Source organism: Benincasa hispida, chromosome 12 (genome assembly GCF_027475165.1).
Source record: "Benincasa hispida cultivar pf3 chromosome 12, pf3_genome.v1.1, whole genome shotgun sequence".
Lineage (NCBI taxonomy): Eukaryota > Viridiplantae > Streptophyta > Magnoliopsida > Cucurbitales > Cucurbitaceae > Benincasa > Benincasa hispida.
Genome location: NC_143489.1, coordinates 65,731,859 through 65,758,646, shown reverse-complemented (window position 1 = coordinate 65,758,646; position 26,788 = coordinate 65,731,859). Strand labels below are relative to the sequence as shown.

General features: G+C 30.2%; 1 protein-coding gene across 3 annotated transcripts; it reads left to right on the top strand.

Annotated features, from left to right (window-relative positions):
* The first annotated feature begins 11,671 nt into the window (after nt 1-11,671).
* On the top strand, nt 11,672-14,706 carry LOC120092709 (Nuclear transport factor 2 (NTF2) family protein). 3 transcript variants are annotated; one of them, XM_039050861.2, is made up of 5 exons: nt 11,672-12,170; nt 12,940-13,094; nt 13,171-13,237; nt 14,212-14,263; nt 14,367-14,706. In XM_039050861.2, the coding sequence occupies exons 1-5, from the start codon at nt 11,825-11,827 to the stop codon at nt 14,464-14,466; spliced, it is 720 nt and encodes a 239-aa protein (XP_038906789.1). In that variant the 5' UTR covers nt 11,672-11,824; the 3' UTR covers nt 14,467-14,706. The 3 variants fall into 3 exon arrangements, with proteins under 3 accessions (XP_038906789.1, XP_038906790.1, XP_090164810.1); XM_039050862.2 differs by having other exon boundaries at nt 11,685-12,170; nt 13,152-13,237; XM_090308684.1 differs by lacking the exon at nt 13,171-13,237 and having other exon boundaries at nt 11,685-12,170.
* Nucleotides 14,707-26,788: the final 12,082 nt, after the last annotated feature.

The following is a 26,788-nucleotide window of genomic DNA, read 5'->3' as shown; positions in this document are numbered from 1 at the left end:
GTATGAGTGTTGTATTGTGCCTTGATGCGTCCAAATATGTGCAATGCGTCGGTGCGTTAGAGTTATACACAGAGGGCACACAACTCCTTAAAATGGCGTTCAAGTTTTCCTAGATTAAACCCAAGTATAAATCTAATCCAAGTTCCTGGCAAGTCCAGGGTCGAACACGGTGATTCAGTTCACTAAACACAGAGAATGCGTTGTACTCGCAATAGGGGTTTTCCTAAATAAATACAAAAGATGTGTTGTTTATACTAACATGCTATGCCTGTGCAGTGTGATACAAAAGAGCTGAGTGGAAAATGATGGTTCATGTGAGAATGGATTTTTTTTGTAAGTGGACGCGCCGGTTAAAGATACTTGTACACAACTTACGTAGTGTAGATGAAATGGGATGGTTTGCTCATCTTTCTGTTCATGCGTTAGACTCCATTCAACATTTCTCAATGCAAATGACATACAAGTCTATCTCTAGGTTATATGCGTCTAACTTAGAATGCAAGAAACACCAGTAAGTCTATCTCTAGCTGTACTAGGTGTTCTGCTTCATGCGACTTAGCTATTCTTTCAAATAATTAAGTTAAAGATGCTTTCACCAAGTTGTCAAGTTAGGTTAGGCGTTGAAACAGAATTATGCATGAAGTACTAATGCTTTCAACATAAATAGAAGACAAACAGTAGCAAAAGTGATGATCAAATATATGAACTTAACAAAGGATCAATGAGTCTTTACAAAGAACTATATTCAATCAAAATGATATGAAAATGATATTAAGAGAGAGAATGAGTCAAGCCAAAGAATACAATCTCTTATAGTTCTTTGGCTCAATCTTGTTGTGTACAATCACTTTAAAGAGCCGAGGACATAGTATCTTTCTCAAGAATAACTTTCTTCACTCCTTGGCCGGCGGTGGTGATGGTTCTCAGTTCCTTCGATCGTCTTACACCTCGGCACAACTTGTACAGCTAAAATTAAGTCTAAAAATTTACAGAGAGTATAGAGTTTCTAATTGTTTTCTTCTTTTTTTAATTCTGGAGGGTCTTCAAGTATTTATAGGCGTTGGTCTCGTCCACTTGGAGGATGTGCTGCATTTAAATCCATGCCCTGGACAGCATTAAATTCCATGTCCTGGTTGGCCGCCTAACTTTTTGGAAGCTTTTCAGATGCCGCCTGTTGCAGGTATCCATGCTTGCAAGTGGTAATGTAACACAATCAGCCCAGAGTAACGAATCTTCTATGCGTTGAATTCCCTCCGACGCATGGTTCATGCGTTGGTACTTGTCTAATGCATTTTTGTTAGTTCTTGCGTTGAAATCCTGCAAAGTAGTGCATTAGCGCCGTGATAATCAGTGATAAAACTTCTTTTACATGAATTTGCTATTGTTCAAGTAAATCCATGCGTTTCTATTAAAAATGAGGAGAATTTATCATTAAAAATCCTAATTGTTCTAACTTAAGAGCAAAGATAACTTGTATTTTTTACAAGTTGATCTCCAAAAATGAAAACCCAAATGGCCACCACCAAGAAGTCAACCTCTGTATTCTCTTGGGAATGAGAATCCAAGAGTTATGAGCTCTGAATTTTGGGAAGATTGAAAGGAGAAAGAAGAAAACCCCTTTTTTTTCTTCTTTGTGTTCTTGGGAGGTTTTTCAGAGAAAATCACAGAGAAAGTCTCAACCGTGAAGAAGACGATGGATAACCCCAAAAATTGAACTCTTCGTTCACTTCTTCCACACGATTGATGGAGAGAAAATTAAGCACTTCTTCCTTTAATTTTAAGATTAAATTAAAATTAAAATTAATTTTATTTAATTAATAATTATATATATATAATAACTAACTTATTATATGTATAGGATACCCCTACTCACATGTCTCCAAATGAATGATCAGGATCAGATCATTTATAACACTTTTACAACTTGTAACATCCACAAAGTGGCTCATATCCGTAGTGTTACCAAGATAAGGTACCCAGCCTTATCCATCAATTACAGACCGTTTAAGTTATCATTTAAATATGATCCACCTGTATGTTTCTTCATACATGTTTAAATTACATAAAATAACCTAAGATTTTAGTTTATTGGATTGAGTGTATGCTCATACAATAACAATTATTTTATTAATAACAATTTGTTTATACAAAAGTTTACAAACTACGAAAATACAAGAGAGATTTAGGATACCGATCCCAACAAGTCTATGTTCCAAATACTCCACCACAACATACTAAGATGGGTCCTCAAAGGAGGTTAAGAATATATGTTGGATATGATTCCCTATCAATTATTAAATATCTTGAACCCTTGATGCATGATGTATTTACTGAACAATTTATTGATTGTCATTTTAATGAGACAAATTTTCCATATTAGGGGGAGAAATTAAGAAGTTGGAAAAAGAAATTACATGGAATGCAACATTATTGTCTCATTTAGATCCTCGTACTGATCAGGGTGAACTTGACGTTCAAAAGATAATTCATTTGCAAAATGTAGCAAATCAGTTACCATATGCATTATAGATGCAAAGAAAGTAACTAAATCACATATCACAACTGCAAATGTTCCATAAAAAATTGATAACCCAACACAGCAAATTGTCACTAACGAGTCTGGAACACACCAAAAGCGTGGTAGACCATTAGATTCCAAAGATAAAAATCCTCGCAAAAGAAAATTAGTCAACAATAAAAAAGACTTGGTTGAGGATATAAATACTTAGGAAGAAATCCTTGATATGACTATTAAAGAAGGTAAAATACCTAAAAATAATAATGAAAATTCAATCAACTATGTCATGATAGCGAAAAGAAGGAAGCGAACTAATATAGTTATTGATAACATTTTTGTGTATAATGTTGCTCTTGATATTATATCTGAAAATGAGGTTCCTGAATCAAAATTTGTTGAAGAATGTTGACATAAAAAAGATTGACTTAAGTGGAAAGAAACAATCAAGACATGATTAAACTTACTTTCAAGACGTTAGGTTTTTGGATCAGTAGTTCAAACACTAGGTGTCAAACCTATGTGATACAAATGAGTATTTGTGAGAAAAAGAAATGAAAATAATGAGGCCACAAGATACGAAGCAATATTAGTTTCACAAAGTTTTTCCACAAAAACATGGTATTGATTATGAGGAGACGTATTCTCTAGCGGTGAATGCAATTACACTAAGATTTTTAATTGGTTTGACTGTGTATAAAAGTTTAGACATATATCTTATAGATATTGTCACAACATATTTATATGAATCTCTTAATAATGATATTTATATGAGAATCTCAGAAGGATTTAAGATACCTGAAACATATAAATCAAGTTCCCAGGAATTGTATTCAATAAAGTTGCAAAGATCACTATTTGGATTGAAACAATCAAAACGAATGTGGTACAATCGCTTGGGTAGATATCTGTTGAAAGAAGGATATCAAAATATCCAATATGTCCGTGCGTTTTAATAAAGAAATCACAGTCGGGATTTGCTATTATAACTATATATGTTGATGACTTTAATATAATTGGAACTCCTAAAGAGCTTTCAAAAGCAATAGAATATATTAAGAAATAATTTGAGATGAAAGATCTCAGGAAAAAAAAAAATTACCTTCGCTTGCAAATTGAGCATTTAGCAGATGAGATATTTGTTCATCAGTCAACTTACACAGGAAAAGTTTTAAAAAGGTTCTATATGAAAGAGTGGAGGACACTCTATGCGGAAAGGATCAGTATCCCAAAATTATTCTACATAACATATAATCAGACAAAAAAACGGAAACATAAACATTTGATATAATTCAGCATGTCATCACCTAAAAAATGAAAAGGAAGATGATATCGGAAGATCACTCACCTTTGAAGACTCAAACTCTTTATGTTCTTCTTGAAGTGCCATACTCTTTGAATTCCCTTCGATCTTTGAACAACCAGAAAAATACAAAAATGTATCTCTAAGTTCCGAGAAAGGTAGAGAATCGATGAGAGTTTGTGGGCTTCAAGATCAATTTATATGAGATAAAATTCTATATCTTGCGAGAGCAATGCACACCTATATTTATGCTAGAATGGAAGGGAAAGATGAAAGATTCAACCAATCCCACTTCTGTATGTTAGTTAATGAGAAAATAATGGGGAAGGGGAAAAGATATCAAATAACTCCATTCCCTAATAACTAAGTTATTTAATTAAACAAAAACTAACTTTCCTTTAGTTAATATATATATATATATATATAAACTAATTTAATATCATATATTAAAAGAAACATATGTTATATCTAATATAACACATAACCTATAGTTTAATATTCTCTCATTTAGTTTATAATATTTAATATGAATCAAATTTATATTAATTTTAATATTTAAACCATATTTAAATATTCATTTTCTCTCAAATAAAATTTTATATTATTTTATCTCATATAAATAATTTTATATTAATTATAACTTATATAATTAATTCCATTTATTAATTTGAACAATTCAAATTAATTCAAATTAATTCGATTCTCTTCAATCCCAATTGAGTTAATGAGGGAACCTTATGGACCTATAGATTGAAGCTCCAATGATATTTGATAAATTAATTAAACTCTTTCATTGAATTAATCAACTTTCATTAACGGTCGGTCACTCCACTAAAGACCGACAATTGTACTCTACGCACTATAGATAAACTTCTATGTCCATTAGATATAACCACTCAACAGTATGTTGATCCTTCACAAATTACTCGTAAGTACAGCTTGGCCAAACTTACCAGTTTGTCTCTGTAGTTACGTCTAGCTCATTAAGTACCACTGATCCATCTAATGAACAACAAGTTATAGTCCAACTATAAACAAACTCTTCTCTGGGCAGGAGAGAGTATGATGCTACATTGTTCAAGCCCTAGAATCAACCCTTAAGAGAGCAATTTCTCTACTTATCCTAACAGTAGGGAAGGAGTGAATTCTTTTGTGTAGCTGCATTCCCATATCTCCAATTAGACGAATCCCCAAAATGGTAGGCATATTAAGTCGACGAAACTGACCACTCTCATCCACACAAATCAAAGGATCGCCTTCATAGGCAGGAGTTCACAACTCATTCAAGATTCAGGTCAGGTCACCTATGATCATCCTGATGAAATGTACGTTTCTTCCAGCAACATATACAGATAGACTATTCATTTTGTGGTCTGGTCTTATACAAATTATTTGTATAGAATACCCCTACTCACATGTCTTCACATGAATGATCAAGATCAGATCATTTGTAGCACTTTACAACAATTGCAATTACTACAAAACATACTGTATTCATAGTGTCATCAAGATAAGGTACCCAACCTTATCCATTCACTACAAACCGTTTAGGTTATCACTTAAACTTAATACACCTATATGATCTCCACATACATGTTTAAGTTACAAAAGATAACCCTAGCTGTTAGTTTATTTATTTTTGTGAGTTAATGCAACTAAATGTCGCATAAAATACCTCATATTTTATTAGATAAATAAAAAGTTTGTACAATACAATTATAAACTACAAGACGACGAGATCTAGGGCATCAATCCCAATACTATATAAACAAAGCATATCCATTAAACATTCCAATGGAAGTTCGTTCACTGAACGTAAAAAAGATATATTTCGACCTTAAGACAATAATGAAAAAAACTATCAATTCTGAAGAATCATATCTTAGTATAATTAATCCACTTACGTATATTGCTAATAATACAAGACCAGATATTGCAATTTCAGTAAATTTATTAGCTAGATATAGTTTTTCTCTAACAAAAATACATTGTTAAGCATATACTCCGTTATCTACAAGAAACGATGGATATGAGTTTGTTTTATTCAAATAAATCGATCTAGATGGTTATGAAAATTATGGATATTTATCTTATCCACATCAGGCTAGACTCAAACAGGTTATCTGTTCACATGTAGAGAATTTGTTATATCATGGCAATTAAAAAAAAAAAACCATAAAGGCCACTTCCTCAAATCATGTTGAAATTTTTGCAATTCACGAAGCTAGTAGAGAATGTGTACGGCTAAGATAAATGACTCTGCACATTCGTGGAACATGTGGCTTGTCTTCTAGTAAAAATCTTCCAATGATACTATACGAAGACAACACAGCATGCATAACCAAAATCAAAGGAAGATATATTAAAGGAGATAGAACAAAACATATTTTAGCCAAGCTTTTCTGCAATCATGATCTTGAAGGAAATGACAACATCACTGTACAACAAGTTTTTCGAAGGATAACCTGAGAGACTTATTTACAAAATCATTATCAACCGTAAAATTTGAAAAATTGGTACACAACATTATAATGTGATGACTCAGAGTTCTTAAGTGATAGATGGAACAAATATATTGTATTCTTTTAGAAGTATAAATTACATGAAATATTGGAGTATAAATTACATGAAATATGTACTTTTTTTTTTCTTCACTAGGTTTTTTCCCATCGGGTTTTTTTAGTAAGATTTTAGTGAGGCATATTTCATATATATAATGAGCATCTGAGGGGAAATATTACAAATCTAGGGTTATGGGGGAGAAACATTTGATTTTCCCTTTTGCCCCTTTTAATTGATGGCTATTGGGATATGTTATATAATTTCTCATTTAAATCATTAAAAAATCTTATTTTATCTCTAATATCTACTTAAGATTAAATAAAAAGAAAATATATATTAAAAATCACATTTATTCTCTAATCTCTAATTGACAAAAAATATTTAAACAAGATCACATTTTATCTTTAATAATATCCACTTCTCTTTAATTAAGGATTTTTTTTTTAAAAAAATCACATTTTATCCTCGAATCTCTTATTCACATTTTTTTTTCAAATCGCATTTTATCTCTAATATCTACTTCAAGTTAAATTAAGGTAAAAAAATCACATTTTATCTACTTCTTTTTAAATCATATTATTAAAGATATCTTTAATAATATCTACTTCGCTTTAAATAAAGGGATTTTTTTTAAAAAAATCACATTTTATCCTCTAATATCCTCTAATGCTTTTGTAGTTTTTTTTTTCATGTTTTAATTTTTGTAAATGCACACCAATGAATTTAGGGAATTTATAATATTTTTTTACTTTTTTTTTTTTTGTTTTTTTCTCTTTTCAAATTTGTTGTAAGTACACTCCAATTCATTAAAAAAAATCAAGAAGAAAATTATAATTTTGTTGACATTAAAATATGAAAAAAAATTAAATTAGGAGGAAAATCAAATAATCTTTTTTTCAACTAAGAAAAAATATTATAAAATTTTATACAAAAATAGAAAATAATAATATTTTATTTTAATTGAAGTTTGAAACTAATAGAATAATCACATCATCCAAATCAATTAAAAAATAGAAAAACGTTTTGGTTTGATTTAAAAGTTAAGAATTATGAGGCTATTCAAATCATCTAATAAAAAAGTTTTTTATTAAATAAGAAAAATTATTACGATGTTTTTTTAAAAAAAAAAAAATCTTGGTTTAAACCAAAAATTGAAATTAACAAGATAATCGAATCATCAAAAAATAAACCTTTGAAAAAAGAAATAATAAAGAGATTATTATGACGAAATTAAAAAAGCTTGCTTTAAATCAAAGTTTGAAATTATGAAGATAATCAAATCATCAAAATTAAAATAAAAAAGTTAGCTTAGAGATAATTATCACAAAACTTGAGAAAAAGTAGTACGAAAATTAAGAGGACAATCAAATAATTTAAATCCAAATATCAAATAACATTTTTTAACCAACTGACCAAAAATAATAATAGTAGTAATTTTGCTTATATTAAAGTTCGAAATTAGGAAGATAATCAAATCATCCCGATTAAAATAAAACAGATTTTTTCACCAAAATGATAATTATTACAATTTTTTTTTAAAAAAAATAGTAAAAAGATTTTAATTTATATATTATTTTATACAAGTTTAATTTATTTATTCTTTCATAATACATTTTAAACTCAATTAAAATAATTGTTACTTTTCCTCACCCAACTTTTAGAATTTTTATAAATGTTTTTTCATGACTTATTTTAAAAAATAAAACTCTCTTATTCATAAATTAAGTTTGTATTATAAAAATTTTATAATTAAATTATCTTTTTAAATTATGCATGCGCGCAGCATCAAACTAGTATCATAAAATATGTGTAAATTAGATGTCCATGTTTAGTAGCCAAATATCAAGTGTCGTTTCTCCATTACCCCATGTGTTGATCATGTGTCATACATTTTATATTCAAGTAAAATAAATGTTACTTTTCCTCACCCAACTTCTAAATTTTTTATAAATATTTTTTCATGATTTATTTTAAAAAATAGAACTCTCTTATTCATAAATTAAGGTTGTATTGTAAAAATTTTATAATTAAGTTCTCTTTTTAAATTACGTGTGATGCACGTAGTATCAAACTAATATCATAAAATATGTGTAATTAGATGTTCATGTTTAGTGTTCAAATACCAAGTGTCACTTCTCCATTACCCCATGTGTTGATGTGTCATACAACTCATGTTTAGTGTCCAAGTGTACCACAATTGTGGGGATTGAACCCCAATGTGGAAGTGTTTTAATACTTTTGTCTTTGACTTGGGATTGGGTAAATCACTGAATTGATTTACAGCAAAGTAAAGGCTAAGCATTCAGAAAACTACCGGAAAGAAAAATTACCTTTCAAGACCAATTCTTCAAAAAAAAAAAAAAAAAAAAAAAAAACCTTAAAACATCTAAGAACTTAAGCGATGGTGCCAAAAGGGCTTCCCCCCATGCCTTTGGAAGGATCACAGATGGTGGATCCAAATTGGCAGGGAACTAAAGAAATCTTGAACGAAAAACTTTTTCTTTGAGGAATTGAGAGAGAAGAGAGTGCTTTTTTTTCTTTTTTTAGTTTCTATCTTTTTACAGAAACTAACGTGAAGAGAAGTAACCCTCTCACACCTCAGTTTCCACTCCCCTGCACAACTATAGGGGAGTTATTTTTATTTTAAAATCAATTAATTTTTTAATTAATAAATATATATACTAAATCGTATTTAATATATAATAAATAATTAAATAAATAAATATTAACTAATTAATTAATTAACTATTAATTACTTAATATAAATATAACATATTTGTTTAAACATACATTTAAATATATAAAATGCATATATCTCTCTTAATCTATAGTTTTAATCTAAATCCAATTCATATTAAATTTTACTTTATAGTTTTAATATGAATCCAATTCATATTAATTTAATATTTGAATCCTATTTAAATATCATTCTTTCATATTATATAATAATTATAAATCATATTTATAATTAACTATATACTATCATGTATAATGTTATACGTTATATTTTATATTAATCCTTATTAATATGAAATTTCCTAAAATAATTTGAACAGTTCAAATTATTCTAAAATAAATCGATCCTTGTGTTTACCCATAGTGCTAGCAGCGGAACCTAATGGACTTACAAATTAGAAGTTCCAATTATTCAAAACTAAATCAATTAAACGTATTAATTAACTTAATTAACATTCATTAACGGGGATCAATAGCTGCACTCTTTGCATTGTAGATATATTTTTGTGCCATGGATATAACCAATCATCAATAAGTCGATCTTTCACAAATTGCTCGTAATTACAACTGGGTCAAATTACCATTTTACCCACGTAATTACATCTCTCCTTTAGTCCTATTGACCCTCTGATGAATTCTGTTTATGGTTCTATCATAAACAGATCTCTTTTGGGCCAATGAGAGGGAGGGGTCCCTTGTTCAAGATCTGGAGTCAATACTTAAAAGAGCAAGAAGTGAATTCCATCTTTTGGAGTTATGTTCCCAACTCCCTACTTCGACAAATCCCCACAATGATAGGTTTATTAAGTCGATGACATGGATCACTCTCACCCATACAAATCAAAGGACTGTCTTCATAAATAGGAGTCCATAATCAATTCAAGATTGAGATCGAGTTACCTATGGTCATCTTATGAAATAGTCTCTTCAATTAATGGTGTTATAAAGAGAGAACAAAACATTTCATGGTCCGGTCTTATACAAACTCTTTGTACAGGATGCCTCCACTCACATGTCTCCACATGAACGATTTAGATCAAATCGTTTGTAACACTTACGACTCTTGTAACATTTATAAATTGAGTCATACCTGTAATGTCACAATGATAAGACAACCAACCTTATCCACATATACTGCAGACTTTTTAGGTTATTACTTGAATATGATCCACTTGTATGTCTATCACATACTGTTAAAGCTACATAAAATAACCATGAATCTTAGTATTGGATTGAGTTAATGCGTTCTAAATGTCAAATAAAATATCGCTTATTTTATTAAATAAATAATTTATATAAATTACAAATTACAAGATGCACAAGATTTAGGATACTAAATCCAACATCTTACTTGCTAAACTCCCTATAAATAAAGTGGTCATTTGTGGATTTTGTAGACACACATTTGTGAGAAAATCCATTTCAAATTTCCATTTTCCATATTTTTAATTTACATTTGTAGACAACTATTATATTTTATTATTTTAATTTTCTCCGTATCCGAGTTCCTATTGTGCTCCTCAATTTTATAACAGTTTAGTAATAATTTAGAAATTAGAAAAAATGGAAAAATATAATTGTCCATATCCTAATTTTTCTTGTATAAAAATATAAAAATATAATTGTCTATCGTGATCTATTGTAGTATATCACAGATAGACAGTAAAATTTTAATATATCATGCAAATATTTTGGTTCGTTTTGTTATATTTAAAAATAGCCCTAAAAAAATTTACTTGAATTTTTTTATAGATAAACAAACTATGCATAAAAGATGAGTTTACATTTGCAATATGATACTAAGTTTAACCATAAAATGCTAAATTTCAATAAATTAGGCAATAGATATGCAATGAAGTTGAAGTTAGAATTTTGAACACACAATTTTCCTCAGTAATTTTTTACTTTAAACATGAGACATTGGTATGCAATTAATTTTTTACTTTTTAGGTTATTAGAACAAATGTCTTTAATAAAGATGCCTCTAGTTATCTAAATTAAATAAATAAAATGAAAAAAAAATATATATTTTTGATAATTTTATAGGAAAATCAGTAATACTTGTGCAACCTAGACTACATCCATCTCCATACATCTCCTCCAACTACAAAGGAAAATATATATATATATATATATAATCCTTTTTATAAAAGAAAAATTTTCATGTGAGAACTTGTAATTGAATACTCGATTGAGCTACACAAAGATTGATTGAACTCAAAATATATAAAATATTTTTTAAATAAGGTTAAATTATAAATTTGATCCCTATAGTTTGGATAAAGTTTGAATTGAGTTTCTATGGATTGATAAAACATTCGTAAAGAGTTCTAACATTTATTTATTTAGTACATCAACTACAGGTGTGGGATCAAACCTTCGACTTCAAAGGAGGAAAGCCATGTTCATTACCGTTGATCTAAACTCACTTTAGATAGTCCTAAATTTTAATTATGATATTTTTTTCAAATCATAAATACCAAATTTTAATTATTAACCATAAGCCATATTTCAAAAATATAAATATTATAATTTAACCTTGGAATAATAACCCCGACTTAATAACTCCGCCACAAACGGGCCTGAATCAGATATTGTTTTGGTTCTCGTGGCTGCCACTCGTTTTGGCGCGGCAAGGCTCCAAAAACATTCTGATTCAATCACCTGCCAAACCATCTCTCTCGGCGACTCCATGTTTCTTAATTGCAATGGCGACCATCTTCTCTATCCAATCACATTCATCCCTCCGCACCTCTCTCAACCCCATTCGTCCTAATCTCCCTCTCAGAATCTCCAGAATCCGGTGCCAGGGGAACAATCCAGCTACCGATTCGCCGAAGAATCAAGAATCCAAGCCTGAGAATGCGGTGCTGAAGGTCGCTTGGTATGGCTCCGAACTCTTGGGGATCGCTGCTTCATTTCTCCGCCCGCCGTCGGATGTCGAAACTCCCCTTAGGGCTCAGGAGCTCGCCAGAGATGTGTCCGGTGCAATTCATCGCCCGCTTATCGTGGAAACGATTAAGGAGGATTTTGGGCGGTCGTACTTCGTCACAGGTTTGGGAAATTTTTGTTTATTTGCTGTTCTGCCTTTTTTTTTTTTTCTCTCTTTGGGAATCTGGAAGTTTGGAAATTGTTGGGTTCTGTGGTTCTTTTGAGATGAAGATTGTTTTGTTCAATTCAAGTTGTTTTTAGTCAATTATTACTCAAGAGTTTGTTCCTATGGAGAAGTTGTTGAAGTTTGGGAATGAGAAAACCATTAATGTAGATTTGGAGTGACCGTTAAACTTCTTTAATTTTCACTTAACAATGTTGCTATAATTTCATTTTGGTCGGATTAAATCTCAAAAGTTGTCATATTGTCAATATGGTATTTGATAATGATAGAAACCATTTTTGATGTTTTACTAAACTATAGAGACCAAATAAAAACTTTGAAACCATAAGGACTAAATTGAAACTAAATCTAAGCCATTAGGACTCAAATTATAGGAACTCTGTCGAAGCTTCTAAAACAATAGACACCAAATTCAAATATTTTGCCTAAGTGCAATATAGCTTCGTGGTAATTGATGTGTACTCTTTCACCTAAATTCAAATATTTATGTTAATATAGGCATATAAGGAACAATGTAGTTGGTCAATAATAAAGTAGGTAGACATTAGGTGGCATTATGGAAGTTTAAAGACTAATGACATTCATGATTGTGTCTATTTGGTCCCTAACTTTGAAAAGTATCTAATAGACGTCTATTTTTCTGTCTTATCGTAGAACTTGTGATAATTTTTTAAACTTTTGTTTATTTGTGTATTTGGTGATGATTAGGGAACCTTACTCTTGAAGCTTATGAAGAGCAGTGTGAATTTGCTGATCCAGCTGGTTCTTTCAAAGGGCTTCGTCGATTTAAAAGAAACTGTACAAATTTTGGATCCCTTGTGGATAAGTCAAACATGAAGCTTACCAAATGGGAGGATTTTGAGGTAAGTTCACTCTAGAGTGCTGTTTTTTGTTTACTGTGCTTAGTGTTGAATTGTTAGTTGTTTGGACTGAGTACAGGACAAGGGCATTGGACATTGGAGGTTCAGTTGTATCTTGTCGTTTCCTTGGAGACCAATTCTATCTGGTACATGTAATCTATATTATGCATTAGAGAGAGTTTGGGATAATTTCTTTGATGGTGTTTTTTTAAGTGAAACTTAATCGGGTGGGTTGTTCAGACATTTACGGATTTCAAAAAAGAATGAAAGCGCTAATTAAGTTTTTCCTCTACGAAGTTTTAGTGCTTTGAAATGGTCGTAAAAATTACTTTGAACTTGTTAAAGGGTCATTTCAAGACTTTCATGTTGTTTAAGATTATGTTTGAGAGTGATTTTGAAATTATTAAAATTACTTTTGTCATATTTAAAATGACTCTGGAACATGTTTTTAATACTTCAAAACCAATTTAATGTTTGATTAGACACTATTAAGTGTCATTTTCATATCATTAGAATTGATTTTGAATAAGTAAATACAAGTTTTGGAATGATTTTAACAATTTCAAAATTTATCTCCAGGCATGTCATCTCTTTAATCACTCAATGATCAATTTAATGTTTGATTTTACACTTTTAAATGCATTGATTTTGAATGATTAAAAACATATTTTGGATTGATTCTGAACATGACAAAAATAATTTTAACCATTTCAAAATTATTCAAAATATCCTCGTAGTTACATTGTTGAAAGTAATTCAGAAAATTTTAAGAACAAATATGAAAACTTTTTAGAGAGGAAGCATCCAACTGTGACTTATTCTATAAGTACCGATCAGAAACACTGATTCAAAAGCCATCTCATGTTCATTTTTAACTTTTAAGTGCAAGTACTTTAAAGTATTTAAAAAAATTTCAATATCACTTTTTAATATGAAAATTTAAGATTGCGTTTGATGGATCAAAGCACTTTTCACTTCTAAAAAATCATACTATACTCACCACTCATCAGTGCCATGAAAACTTGAGTTTGAGATAAGTTTGTTAAGTTTCTATAGAGCTATTGTGAAGTTCAAACATCTTCTTGCTTGCATTCTAAACAATCTGGCAAAAATATTGCAGCAACTGGATATACAGAGTATTATTTTGATGCAAGATCTGGAAAAGTATGCAGGTAAACATGCCCACTTTAAAGGCGAACCTGTAAATCCTTTGTCTTTCTTAATCTTCTTTGCTAAAATCTCCATTTCATTCCAACTCTTGATGGAAAATTTCAGGCATGTAGAACACTGGAATGTTCCTAAAATGGCTTTATTGAAGCAAATCTTGAGACCCACTCGAGAGTGGTTGTGGTTTAAGAAAGCAGGTGGTGGCTGATATTTCATTCTGATAAGAACACAGCTTAGAACAAAACCCTTTTTGGAGTATGGACTGAAATCAGCTTCATTAAAATTTTATAGTTTGATTTGGAAAATAATTTTGTGTGGGTAATATGAGGAAATTATAGGTAATATAGTTTGTTTTTTTGGGAGTATTATAATAGAGAGAAATTTGTACAGAACATGAAAGAATTAGATATTATACAGCTGCCTTGAGTTCAATAGGATTTTAAATTAAGAATCTAGAAGCTAAATCGTTACTTCTATAAAAGTAAATAATGGAAAGTGATTTTTAACCAACGATAAATTTCTGTGAATAATATATATATATATAATCTCGTAAATCCATTGGATCATAATGTCATCCATAGTAATGTACTCATCTTCTTATTGATGATTGTTGATGGCAAAATTTGAGTGAGGAAATTCACCTGATACCAATGGTAACTTTGTATTTTAGGAATTAGGTCACGCAAAACAATTAGGATAACACGATGTAGTGCTTGCACAAACACATTTTAGAGAAGAAGATGAATTTACATATAAAGGTGTCTAGTAGGATTAAACCTAGGGTTTCATCCCTTTATGAAAATAATTTAGGAAGGCTAGATCAAGCTTAAGCAAAGGGAACCAGCTATGGTAGGTTGCCCTTAACCTTCGAGATTGAGGCAGACCTTTTGGACCATATGCCCCAACTATCTCCAGTTGTAGGCTTTCAAAAGGCAAGCCCTAGAAAAGGGTCGAGTTGGTTAGCCTTAGTCTCGGTCTCTAAGGTCGAGGAGAGTCTTTTGAGTTGAATGATCTAATTGTCTCACCCACTCTCCAACAGTGCTCGTCTTGGATTTGTTTAGGATGAGGTAACTAATGGGGTTGGAACAAACTATCCCTAGGTGCAAGTATATACTGCCAACTAGTTTAAGAGGGATGAGTCCAAGTATCGAATCCAGTGGAATAAGAGTATACTAATTCAATTAAAGAAATGAAGACCTCTTCAAAGTCTGTGACTAAAAAGTAACCAATATAAAATTATTTGATTTGATGTGCGATTTGAAAAAAAGAAAAAAAGAAAAGTAAAGTATACCGAAAAGGGGAAAACACACCAAGAGAAATAAATGTTGTAAAAAGATAACAGAGGAAAAAGAGATTCAAAATGTTTCAACCTTTAGGGAGCATTGCACCTACCCTACACTCCGTAACTTTATATATTTAAAGTATATTAATAATGATTGTTGCATAATAAAGTTGATGATTGTTGAAATGAGAAAAATATTTTGAATGATCGATTTAAGTTTTCTGAAAATGAGACTTTATCATGTGAAATGAAAATTAAATTGAATGATTTGAAGAATGAGAATGAGAAACTTAGGATCCTATTGATAACGTTTCCGTTTCCTGTTTTCTGTTTTCTGTTTTCGTTTCTTATTTTTTAAAAACCTTACTTGTTTGATAATCGTTCCTTTTTCTTGTTTTTAGATTATAAGAAACATTTCTAAAAATTGGGTCAAATTTAAGAAACAACTAAAAAAGTTTCTCCCTATTTTATTTCAATTTTATATAAAACAATTTCATTAAAAAAATCTCAAAATGCAGCTTTCTCCAATGGTCGAAGGCGGCTTTCCTTTCTTCAATTTCGTGATTGGTTATGAGTTCGTAACGAGTAAGTCAAATAATTTGTTTTTTTTTTTTTAATTTCCTTTTATTTTCATTTCTTTTCTATATTAATTTTTCTTTATTTCTTTTATAGTTCTTTATTTTCTTTATTAAATTTTCTACATCTATATGTTAGTTTAATTTTGAATTTTGGATTTTTTCATTACTTAGACTTATGTTATTTTAATTTTCAATTTTAAAATTTTGAATATGTATATTTAAATATTTGTTTAATACTGAATTTTGAATTTTTCAATATTCATGTTTATATATTATTATAAATTATAAATTTTATTTTTAGTAAGTTGAAACCGATTAAAATTTTATAATGTATAAATTTTGTTCACTAAGACATTCATTTAACTTCACTTTTATTTTTCTATCACATACTCGATCAAATATTATCAACAAATGCATCTTTACTCATTCAACACACAAACATTATACTAATAGCATGTTGCACGATTCACAATTACAATAGATTGTATGATCATCAAGATAATCTTTTCAATTACTTTAGCAATGAATCAATGTTCGATGAAGATATGCAGACTTTGCTAGACAATTTGTAACGAAATAATTTACAAATAACTGAAGTGAAAAATAACATTCTTAATCAAATTTAGTCAACATTTGAAGGATATAGTGCATCGAGACTTGTTTCTATTAGATGATATAAAATTTTGATAATTTATTTTTCGATGTTTAATATATGACATATCTTTTTTATATTATTTTATTACAAAACAAAAAAAAAAAAAAACAAGAAACAAGAAATAGTTATTAAACAAGTTTCTATTCCCATTTCTTCTTTTTTTTTTTTTCGAGAAACAGAAAATACGAATAGTTATCAAACATATTCCTGTTTTTAGTTCTTAAGAAGTAGGAAACAAGAAACGGGAACGTCATCAAATTGGCCCTTAGTGTCTGTTTGGTAGAGAATTTGAAACTATAAATTTGAAAACAATGGATTCAATGAAAACATAGTTATATTTCATTTTTTTCATATATGTATTTGGTAGTAGATTCAGAAAGTAGTTTTTAATTTAAATAATTATTTAAAATGTGTTTCTATATGTTTGTAAATCATAAAACTAGTTGTAGTTACCCACTAATATTTAGTTGACAATAAACTATTATGAATTTATTTATGAATATGATTTGTGTTAAAAATATTTATATAATTATTATTTTGTAATAGTATATAAATGTCAAACTACTGAAGATATTTTCAAATATAGCAAAAGGTCACAATCTATTAGTGATAGACATTGATAGATACTGTGTTACACCCCCTCCCAGATTACCCTCTTAACCTGAGAACGGATGTGAAGACAATAATTGAAAATCCTCTTATGACAACTATTGTCCAACCTGTACTAATGAACTTGTATCCTTAGCACCTATTGACCTGATAACAGTTAAGAACCTTACAGTAATCACATACATCGTCTCATCTTTCACTTAACTACACAGGTGCTACCGTTAAAAAAAAAAAAAAAATCACATCCATTATATTACAGTCATATTCAGATAACAAACATTTACACCCAGGAATCCTAGAATAAGAACAAACAAAATTAGGGTTCAAAACATGACAAGTGGACCACCTAAACTTCAAGTTACTGGAGAATTTTGATAGTGACTGACTTACAGATCTACTCGAGTTCAGGACGTCGATCGTTACCTGGAAGAAAAAATATTTAAAAGAATGAGCTTAAAATACCTAGTGAGTGACTATTTAAAATAAAATATGCCTTAAGATAAATAATATAGATGTGGTTCCTCATAAAACATTTACATAATCATTTTCAGGGTTGGAAGATAAAATTGAAAACATGAAATCCTATCATATGTGAAAACTCTGAAGTGAGCTCATTATTATCCTGTAAAGTACCTCTTTTCCTCTGCCTGAACATATAGGAGAGCTCTTTTGCTCAATCCCTAATAGCTTTAGTTGAGAAAGAACCCTGTTGCTCAATCTCATCAACATCGATAATACAGGTCATACGTGCACATAGAGTTGGATTAGGTTTTGACCACCTTACCATACCTTCGGTGTCAAAGATCCCTAGTGTAACTGAAATCTGGATACCTTACCATGTCTTTGGTACCAATATTGTAGTAGGGTTTATACAAGGCATTAAAACATTTATTATTATAAATATAATAACAGAATACTCATGTGAGTTAACCATACTTCATAAATTTCATATTATCGAATAGTGCCTTGTAAATATCAAGTATAAACCATAGGTATAAACTTACTGAAATCGCATTCTAAATTCACGTATGAAATCTCATTTATTTAGAAACATGAGCCTACAGATGAGTAAAGCATGCGTTGTAGAAATTATGTTTATAAAACTGCATGTTGAATTAATTATGCGTTGGAAATCATAGAAAAACTGATCATTAGAAAACATTTATTAAAACTTGTCACTCATTGTCTTAAACTACTTATTCAAAGGTATGTAAGCCTCTCCTATTTCCGTCTGCCTTGAAATAAGAAAATGTCCCTTGGTCAATATAATTAGCTCCCTTTTGAGCTTAACACATAAATTTTTCATCGCATTTATCGTATCATGACTAAGTTCATTGCATTCTAACCCTCTCATCGCCTTAACTATACTTAGCCATTTTACCTTATAACTTGGTTGAAAAATGGAAATCCTTTCTCATGGTGCTCAGATAGGCACTGGAACACCTTCTTAGCCTATGCGATGAGCATCCATTATACGACATACCCAATGTGCCTCGACTGTGAATACTGTGTCAATGCTCACACGCATCAACACATATCATCGGCTAGTCAGCTGCTTGCTTGTTCTCCGTATGCAGCTGCCTGCTTATTCATTCACAATATCATTTCAGATTTTAATCTTCCAGATTCCATAGTTCTAATTCCAGCCATTAGCTAACGAGATTTCCTTAATGAATTTGCTCATAAACATCTTAACTCTCACATACCTTAGAATTTGAATAACAAATTCTTTTGGATTGTTTGGTGATCCTTAAACCTCTCACTCTTGCCCGAGAGTCTTCAACACCTTTTGAGCTTCAAATAACAGCAATACTTCCTTTCCTTAGATGCAAGGAAATTTGGCAAACTGATTCCCTTCTTTACAAGGCCTATTTATACCTAGGCTTTCATGAGGATCCAACTTAATTAAATGCCACCTGGCATGCTGATCCTTTAATTAGCGTTTCTAAGATTGCCACCTAACCCACTTATTAATTAATTAAGCTGGACTCTCTAGCTTAACTTCGTCGCATGGGCTTGTGGCCACTTAAGCCTTTTCCTGGTCATTGCATACTTCTACTCAATGTCACACCTTCTGAACGACACCTTCCACGCATTGGTCCATAGCCACCTCGTTTGCTAACTTAGCCCTCACCATTTGCATATGAGGTTGGTTGCATACTTCCCCTATACCAACCTTGGCAATTCCTCCTCATTCAAGAGCCATCTTACTTCTTCCATAGCCTTCCACATACCACATAGCTATACTTAGTCATAATGTCCCTTTCTTGGACTTCTGGCCGCATGGTTCAACAAAACTGGCCGCATGGCGTGTCATAACTCCAACGCATAAAATCCTCTACTTTCCCCTAAGTGTTAACTTCTCTCTACTTCATCCGAGATCTTGACATTCGACATGTAGCATATTTTTCTATCCATTAAGTACCCGAGAGTATGACTTCCTAATACTAGAATATTTTCCTTCATTCAATCATACATATGCATACATTTAGCTTTCCATATGCTTCTACTAACACAAACATCATAAGTACTTACTGACAATAGCTTAATTACATAATTAAGAAGACTTAAACATAATTAGCTAGTAAAACAAGTTTAGGGGTTTACACACTGATAGGCATTTATTAGTTTCTATCAATGTCAATCAGTGATAGATGATAGTTGTATATCAGTAATAGATGATAATAGTCTATTAGTGTCTATCATTGATAAACAATGACATTTTATTATATTTGTATATATTTTTGTTCATTTTTCTAATATTTGAAAACAACCCTAATTTATAATATATTACATAATATATATTATATTTTTTAAAAAAATGAATTCAGTTTATGACATGACATATTGTATTTTTAAATATTTTTATCTTTATTTAGTATAATTCTGCATTTTAAAATTTAAAATTCAAAATCTGAATACGATGAAAACATAAAAATATTATCTTTAGAATTTATAATGTTTGGATCACATAATCCAAAAATAGTTTTCAGAAACAAAATCTAGATTAGGGGTGTTCAAATAACCCGACAACCCGAACTACTTGAACTACCCAACCCAATTAGTTTTGTTTTTAGGTTGGGTTGAATTAAATTTTTTCTATTTTTGTTGGGTTGGGTTGGGTTAGGTCATGGGTGGGCTAAAAAAGAATTTGGGTTGACCCAACTCAACTCGAATTTTATATATATAAATAAAATATACTATACATATTTCTCTTTGTTTAAATTTTGATTACTTTGTATTGATTAATTTTTGAAATTTAAATATTTTTCTTTTAGAATTGTTATGATATTTGTCTTTATTTGAAGTTTGCAATAAATATCTTAGATATTTGGTATTTAGCATTTGAATTTTATGAGATTTTAGTTATTAGTCATGTGTTATATATAAATGTACATATTTTTAATTAAAAAGAAAAAATAAGTTATAACTCGACAACCCACCTAAAAACCCAACCCAACCCAACCTAACCCAACCCATGTACACCCCTGATCCAGATTATCTGTCAAACATATATTTGTTAAACTTTGTGAATTTGAAAACATAAAATAAAATCTAGATTCTTTACCAAATACGCGCTTAAAAACCCTATGTGAAAGTGACTCAAAACTCTTTTTTTTTTTTCCCCTTTTAATCTCTATTTTCACGCATTCATTGTCTAGTTAGAGTTGTCCCATTCATTGCCAAACCCTAGTCATATTGGCACTTTTCTCAATAGGGTTTGTCGAAATTGGACAAAATCGATGAACCGGACCGAACCGACTTGTTTGGTCCGCTTTTTTCCAAAAAATTGGAACCGACAATTTACTAGTAGAGAAAATCGAGTTATTTGATTCAATTTTTTATTTAAAAGCTAAAAAACCGCATAGAACTAAACCGAATCGAGTATTATCACATACATACATACATACATACATACATACAACATGTTGTATGTATGTATGTATGTATGTATTGATTCGGTTTTCGATTCAAAAGCTCAAAAAACCGCATAGAACTAAACTGAATCGAGTATTTCACATACATACATACATACATATTATTCTTCTATTTTATACAACCCACACCCAGAGCCCACCCACATTTCTTTTAGGGTTAGTTGCATAAATAGAATTCAAGCCTAAAATAATAGAATATATAGTACAAGGATAAAATAATTGCATATATAGATAAAAAAATGGTAAAAGACTAAAAAATTCATGCCTAGCCACCATTTTCCTCACTTCTTCCCAGTTTTCTCAAATTAAAAGTCATCACTGATAGCAACTATAAGTGATGGCTGCTGATAGATCAGTGATAGCCACTGATAGCTGCTATCAGCTGCCATCGCTGATAACTTCTATCAATTGCTGTTGATGATAGTTGCTATTAACAATAGCTTTCAATTTGAGAAAATTTAATATAATATTGAAATATTGGCTTTTAATTTGCTATCAATTATCAGTAGCTATCATTTATTCACTTTCATCAATTGGAGTCAACCTTAAAATATCACTACTTAAGGCTATCAATGGCTATCAATGGCTATCAATGATAGATTTATCAATGATAGATTTATAAATAATAATCAACTTTGAAAGAAGACCAACAACTTTGATTACCACAGTAGCTATCACTAATAATCTTTTATCATGGCTATCACTGATAGCAGCTATCAGTCGCTATCACTGATAGACTTTCATCAACAAGAATCAATCTTGAAATATTAACACTTAAAGGCTATCAATGATAGGTTTCTATAACTGGTTATCACCTTTGGAAGAAACTCGATATATAAATATCATTTAAGTTCTATCACCGATATCACAAACATCACTCATATTGTGGTTATCAATGAAAGCTTCTTTCACTGATAACATCACTAATAAGATGCTATCAATGATCTCATTGATATCATGCTATCAGTGATAGTTCTCTATCACCGATAACGTGCTATCAATGGTTGCTTCTATCACCGATAACGTGCTATCAGGTAGCTTCTATCACTGATAACGTGCTATCGAGTAGCTTCTATCATCAATAACATGCTATTCATATTAGCTTCTATCACTGGTAACATGCTACTATAGTAGCTTTTATCAATCATAGCTACTGGAACACCTTTTTGCCCCTTTCTTGTCCTTCCCAAACATCTATGAGTCCCTTTTCTTTTCAATGATAGTTTCTATCATTGATAAATATGTTATTAGTGATAACTTCTAGGCATTCCACTTACATTTGAGTTCAGATTCAACTTTATTAATTAAATTCACTAAGTTGGCTATCAATGATAGATTTCTATACATGGCTATTAACTATGAAAATATAATCAAAGATTAAGTTATCAATGATAGAAAATATTAGTGGCTATCACTGATAGGCTTTCATTTGCTATTTATATTTATTATTTATTATAATAATTAAACTTGATGATTGGTTTGTTGGTGTTAAGTCACTTATGAATCGAGTACTTTCAAGTCTTGGGTACGAAACTCAACCTTATAATTCTTGTGAAAAAAAAAAGGAAGAAGAAAAAATTCAAATAAAGGAAAGAAAAATTTTAGAAATAAGAGAGAGAAGAAACAAAAACCAAAGCAAAGAAAAAATTAAAAATAAAAATAAAAATAAAGGAATAAGGAAAAAAATAAAGGAAGGAAAAGAAAGGGAAAAAGAAGGAAATGAAAGAAAATAACAAATAAAGGAAAAGCAAAAATCAGATAAAGGAAAGAATAAAAAAAAAGAAGAAAAACAAAAATTGGGAAAGAAAAGAAAATGAAAGAGGCAACTTATCTATATTTGCAAATATTTTAATATATTTTAAGATTTTTTTCTCTTATTTTACAAACAAATATCCAAAAGTGACTAACCCACCCACTGTTGTTAATTAATACCTATTTGCATTATTCTCAATAGTTGAAATATATAACATTTGACAAAACAAGTAATGACTTCAATATTTGTGCTTTATATTAGATTAATATGAGGAACTTGTACAGTTAATTTGAGTTTGACGAGGTGTGAGTAGAGCTAGCTAGATTTTTTGGTTCCTACATGTGCTTGTTATGATATGCATTTTTTGGATATATTGACATAATTTTTTGAAGATATGGGTTAGACATATATTGTTGATATTGGATATAGGGGTAGAATGTTCAAATGGTAAGTTTGGAACCATGTGTGTTGATCACATGGGGTACCTAGATCTATATAGTTGGTGTAATTTTTGGAATTGTAGATATTTGGATTTGTTCTTTTGGGATTTTAGTTTATATTGGGATTGAACATTTTTTTTAAAAAAAAAAAAAAAATTGTTCATATGCATGGTCGGGTTAATAGTCTTCTATATAACTTACAAATTAGCTAGATTGTTCATGTATGGACTTTGTTATGAATTTTGTAAACATTTTATGTTGTAAGTATATATATAAGACGACAACTATGTTCAAGGATATATATGCACTTTTGTTAGCTAGGTTGGTGGGAAGTTCCAAATGATTGAACAAGTTTAAAGAGTTCAATATATGTGTTGTTTGTTTACTTGGTTACTAAAATGATCATCCTCTATATCATTGTTGGACTTCAAAATAGGAAATTATACAAGTAATTTCTAATAGTACATATTTTTTTAAGAAAAAACAAGCTTGACAAGTAAAACGTGTCAAGTATTCCTTAAGTTTCCAGTTTTTGGGTGTCAAGAACAAATTACATTTGACAATTAAAAATTGTCAAGCAATAAAAAACTTGATCCATAATAAATGTCAAGAATTTAGATACTTGACAGTTGAAATAAGTCAAGAGAGGCCATATACTTGATAGTTATAATGTATCAAATAAATTACAGCTTAACACTTTTAGGCAGTCAAAAAATTTATCTTATTCTTGACATTGGATTACTTGACGTTTTAAGAAATATCAAGTAACATTGATACTTAACTGCGAAAAAACGTCAAGTAATACAATTTTTGTAATAGTGAGGTTGATAAACAATATTGTAATCGTGAGATTGAGAATAAAAATTATCTCAAACGTAAATTAAAGAAGAAGAAAGATAGATAGATAGATAAAGCACATTGTAGAGAGAATCAAGAACGGTGAAAGAGTAGTTGTAGAAATCAAGAGAAATTAAACCTAAATATATATACACAAACATAAACCTAGATATGAAATTAAGATAGCCTTAAGAGAAATGATTAATGAGAGAGAGTGGAAGAGACTGGTTCAACTGAGAAATGACAGATTGTAGAAGAAGAGAAAATGTGAAGACAATGAAGACACAACTAAAAATTCAAATTTACAATAGCAAATCAAACAAAGACTACGAGAAAAATAAGGAACAACAAACTAATCTATAGTCAGCTTGCTTATTTGATGGATGCACCATCTTATGGAAAGATGCCAAATCATCATTCTATTAAGTTTTTAACAGAATATTAACAGTAGGGACTAAAATATGCATTTTTCTAAAGTTTAAGGACTAAAACAGTCATTTTGAAAATTTAGTAACTAAAATAAAACAAACTTTAATGTTTAGGGACCAAAATAGGATCTAAATCTTTTTTTTTTTTAATTTTAATTTTATTCTATTATTTAGTTTTTAAAATTATTTTCATTGTCAATACCTCTTTTAAAAAATATATATTAAAAAGTTATTGGGGAGGTTGTACTTAAGTACTTCACTCTATTACTCTTTCTCTTTGGCAAAATTTTGGATGCACTCATTTATTGTGTAGTCTGCACCAAACAAAAAATTACCACATGATAATTCGTCTTTTTAAATTATTAAAAAAATATTTTGTGTGTATAGGAAAGGGGAGCATGAGACTTTAAGTATTACTTTTCCTTTTGAAAAAGTGTGGATGCTGCTTGGGGTGCACCTATCTATTGTCCAACCCCTACTGTGCCCAATTAAAAATTGGCATGTGATAATTTATTTATTAAATTATTAAAAAATTATTTTTTGATGTGTAGAAGAAGGGGAGCATGAGACTTAACTGCAGCCAAGGTTACATCTAAGTATTGCTCTTCCTCTTTGGAAAAAACTTAAGTGCAGCCTAAAGTGCATCTATCTATTGTGCAACTCATGCTGCGCCACTTAAAAACTACCGCATATCAATGTTTTTTTTTTTGAAATATTTAATTTTTTTTTTTGGTACGTGTAGAGGGAGGGGAACATGGGACTTAGGTGCAGATTCTTTCTTTGGAAAAAAACTCGGGTGCAATAAATTAAAATTTGCCACATGATAATTATTATTATTATTATTTTGCTAGAGGAATGGGGAGCATTGGACTAGGCTACCCCTATTTCTTTTTGGAAAAAGCTTGGGTGCAATCTTTGCTATATCTGATAAAAAATTGTCACGAAAAAAGTTATTAAAAAAGTATAGTATTATTTTTTTTCTTTGGAAAAAAACTTGGTTGCAGTCTAAGGTATACCCATCTATTGTGCAACCCTTTTAAAAAATTAATTTTTTTTATGCGTAGAGGAAGGGGAGCATAAAACTTAGGTGTAACAAGTATTGCTCTTTCTCTTTGACTGCACCAAATAAAAATTGTCACATGAAACTTTATTTTTTAAAAGAATATTAAAAAGTTATTCTTTTGTATGTAGAGGAAGGGGTGCATGGGACTTAGGTGCAGCCTCGGACAACCATCTATTTTATAGCTCATGCTTCACCCAATTAATCTCCTCTCCCAACAGTTGGAATAAAAGGGGAAGAGAAGAGATGATGAAGAAAAAAATTGAACAAGGAAGAAAGAGAAATTTAGGGCATAATAATGAAAAAGAGTGAAAGAGAGCATTGAGAAGTAGGGATGTGTACGGTTCGGTTGGATCTGATTTTCAGAAAAACCAAAATGAAAGCGAATAGATTAGTTTAAGAGGAGTGTGAACTGGTGAAAACTAAATTTGCTCAATTTTGATTATAGAACCAAATTGTCTTGATTCGTTTCAGGTCGATTCGGTTGGGTTAAAACAAGATTTTTTTTTTCTGTTTAAATACACAGGCTATTGAAATGGAAAAAGAAATGAGAATAAAAATATTAGTTTGAGTATACTAAGATACTTATTTAAACATGCACATGCTAATGAAAATGGCTAAAAGAACATATATTGCTTCAGTTAAAAAAACATGAGAAAGGGAAAAAAAAGGAAAAAAGCGAAAACTATCGAAGTAGAAGTAGAGGAGAGAATGGAGATGGCAGAAGTGCTGGCAGTGACGCTAGTGAGTTGACAACTGGCGTTTGAGCTTCAAAATGGAGAAGGCAATGGACGGCAAGTATGCTGGTAAGTCTAGGCGACAGGTGTGGAGGTGAATGGGAGAAATGGAGAAGGAGAAGAAGATGGCAGATTGGTAGTAGGGGCAGGCAAACTTAAGGGTTTCTTTTCCTTTCTTTTTCTTTTTATTTTGGATTTCTTTTATTTTTAGAA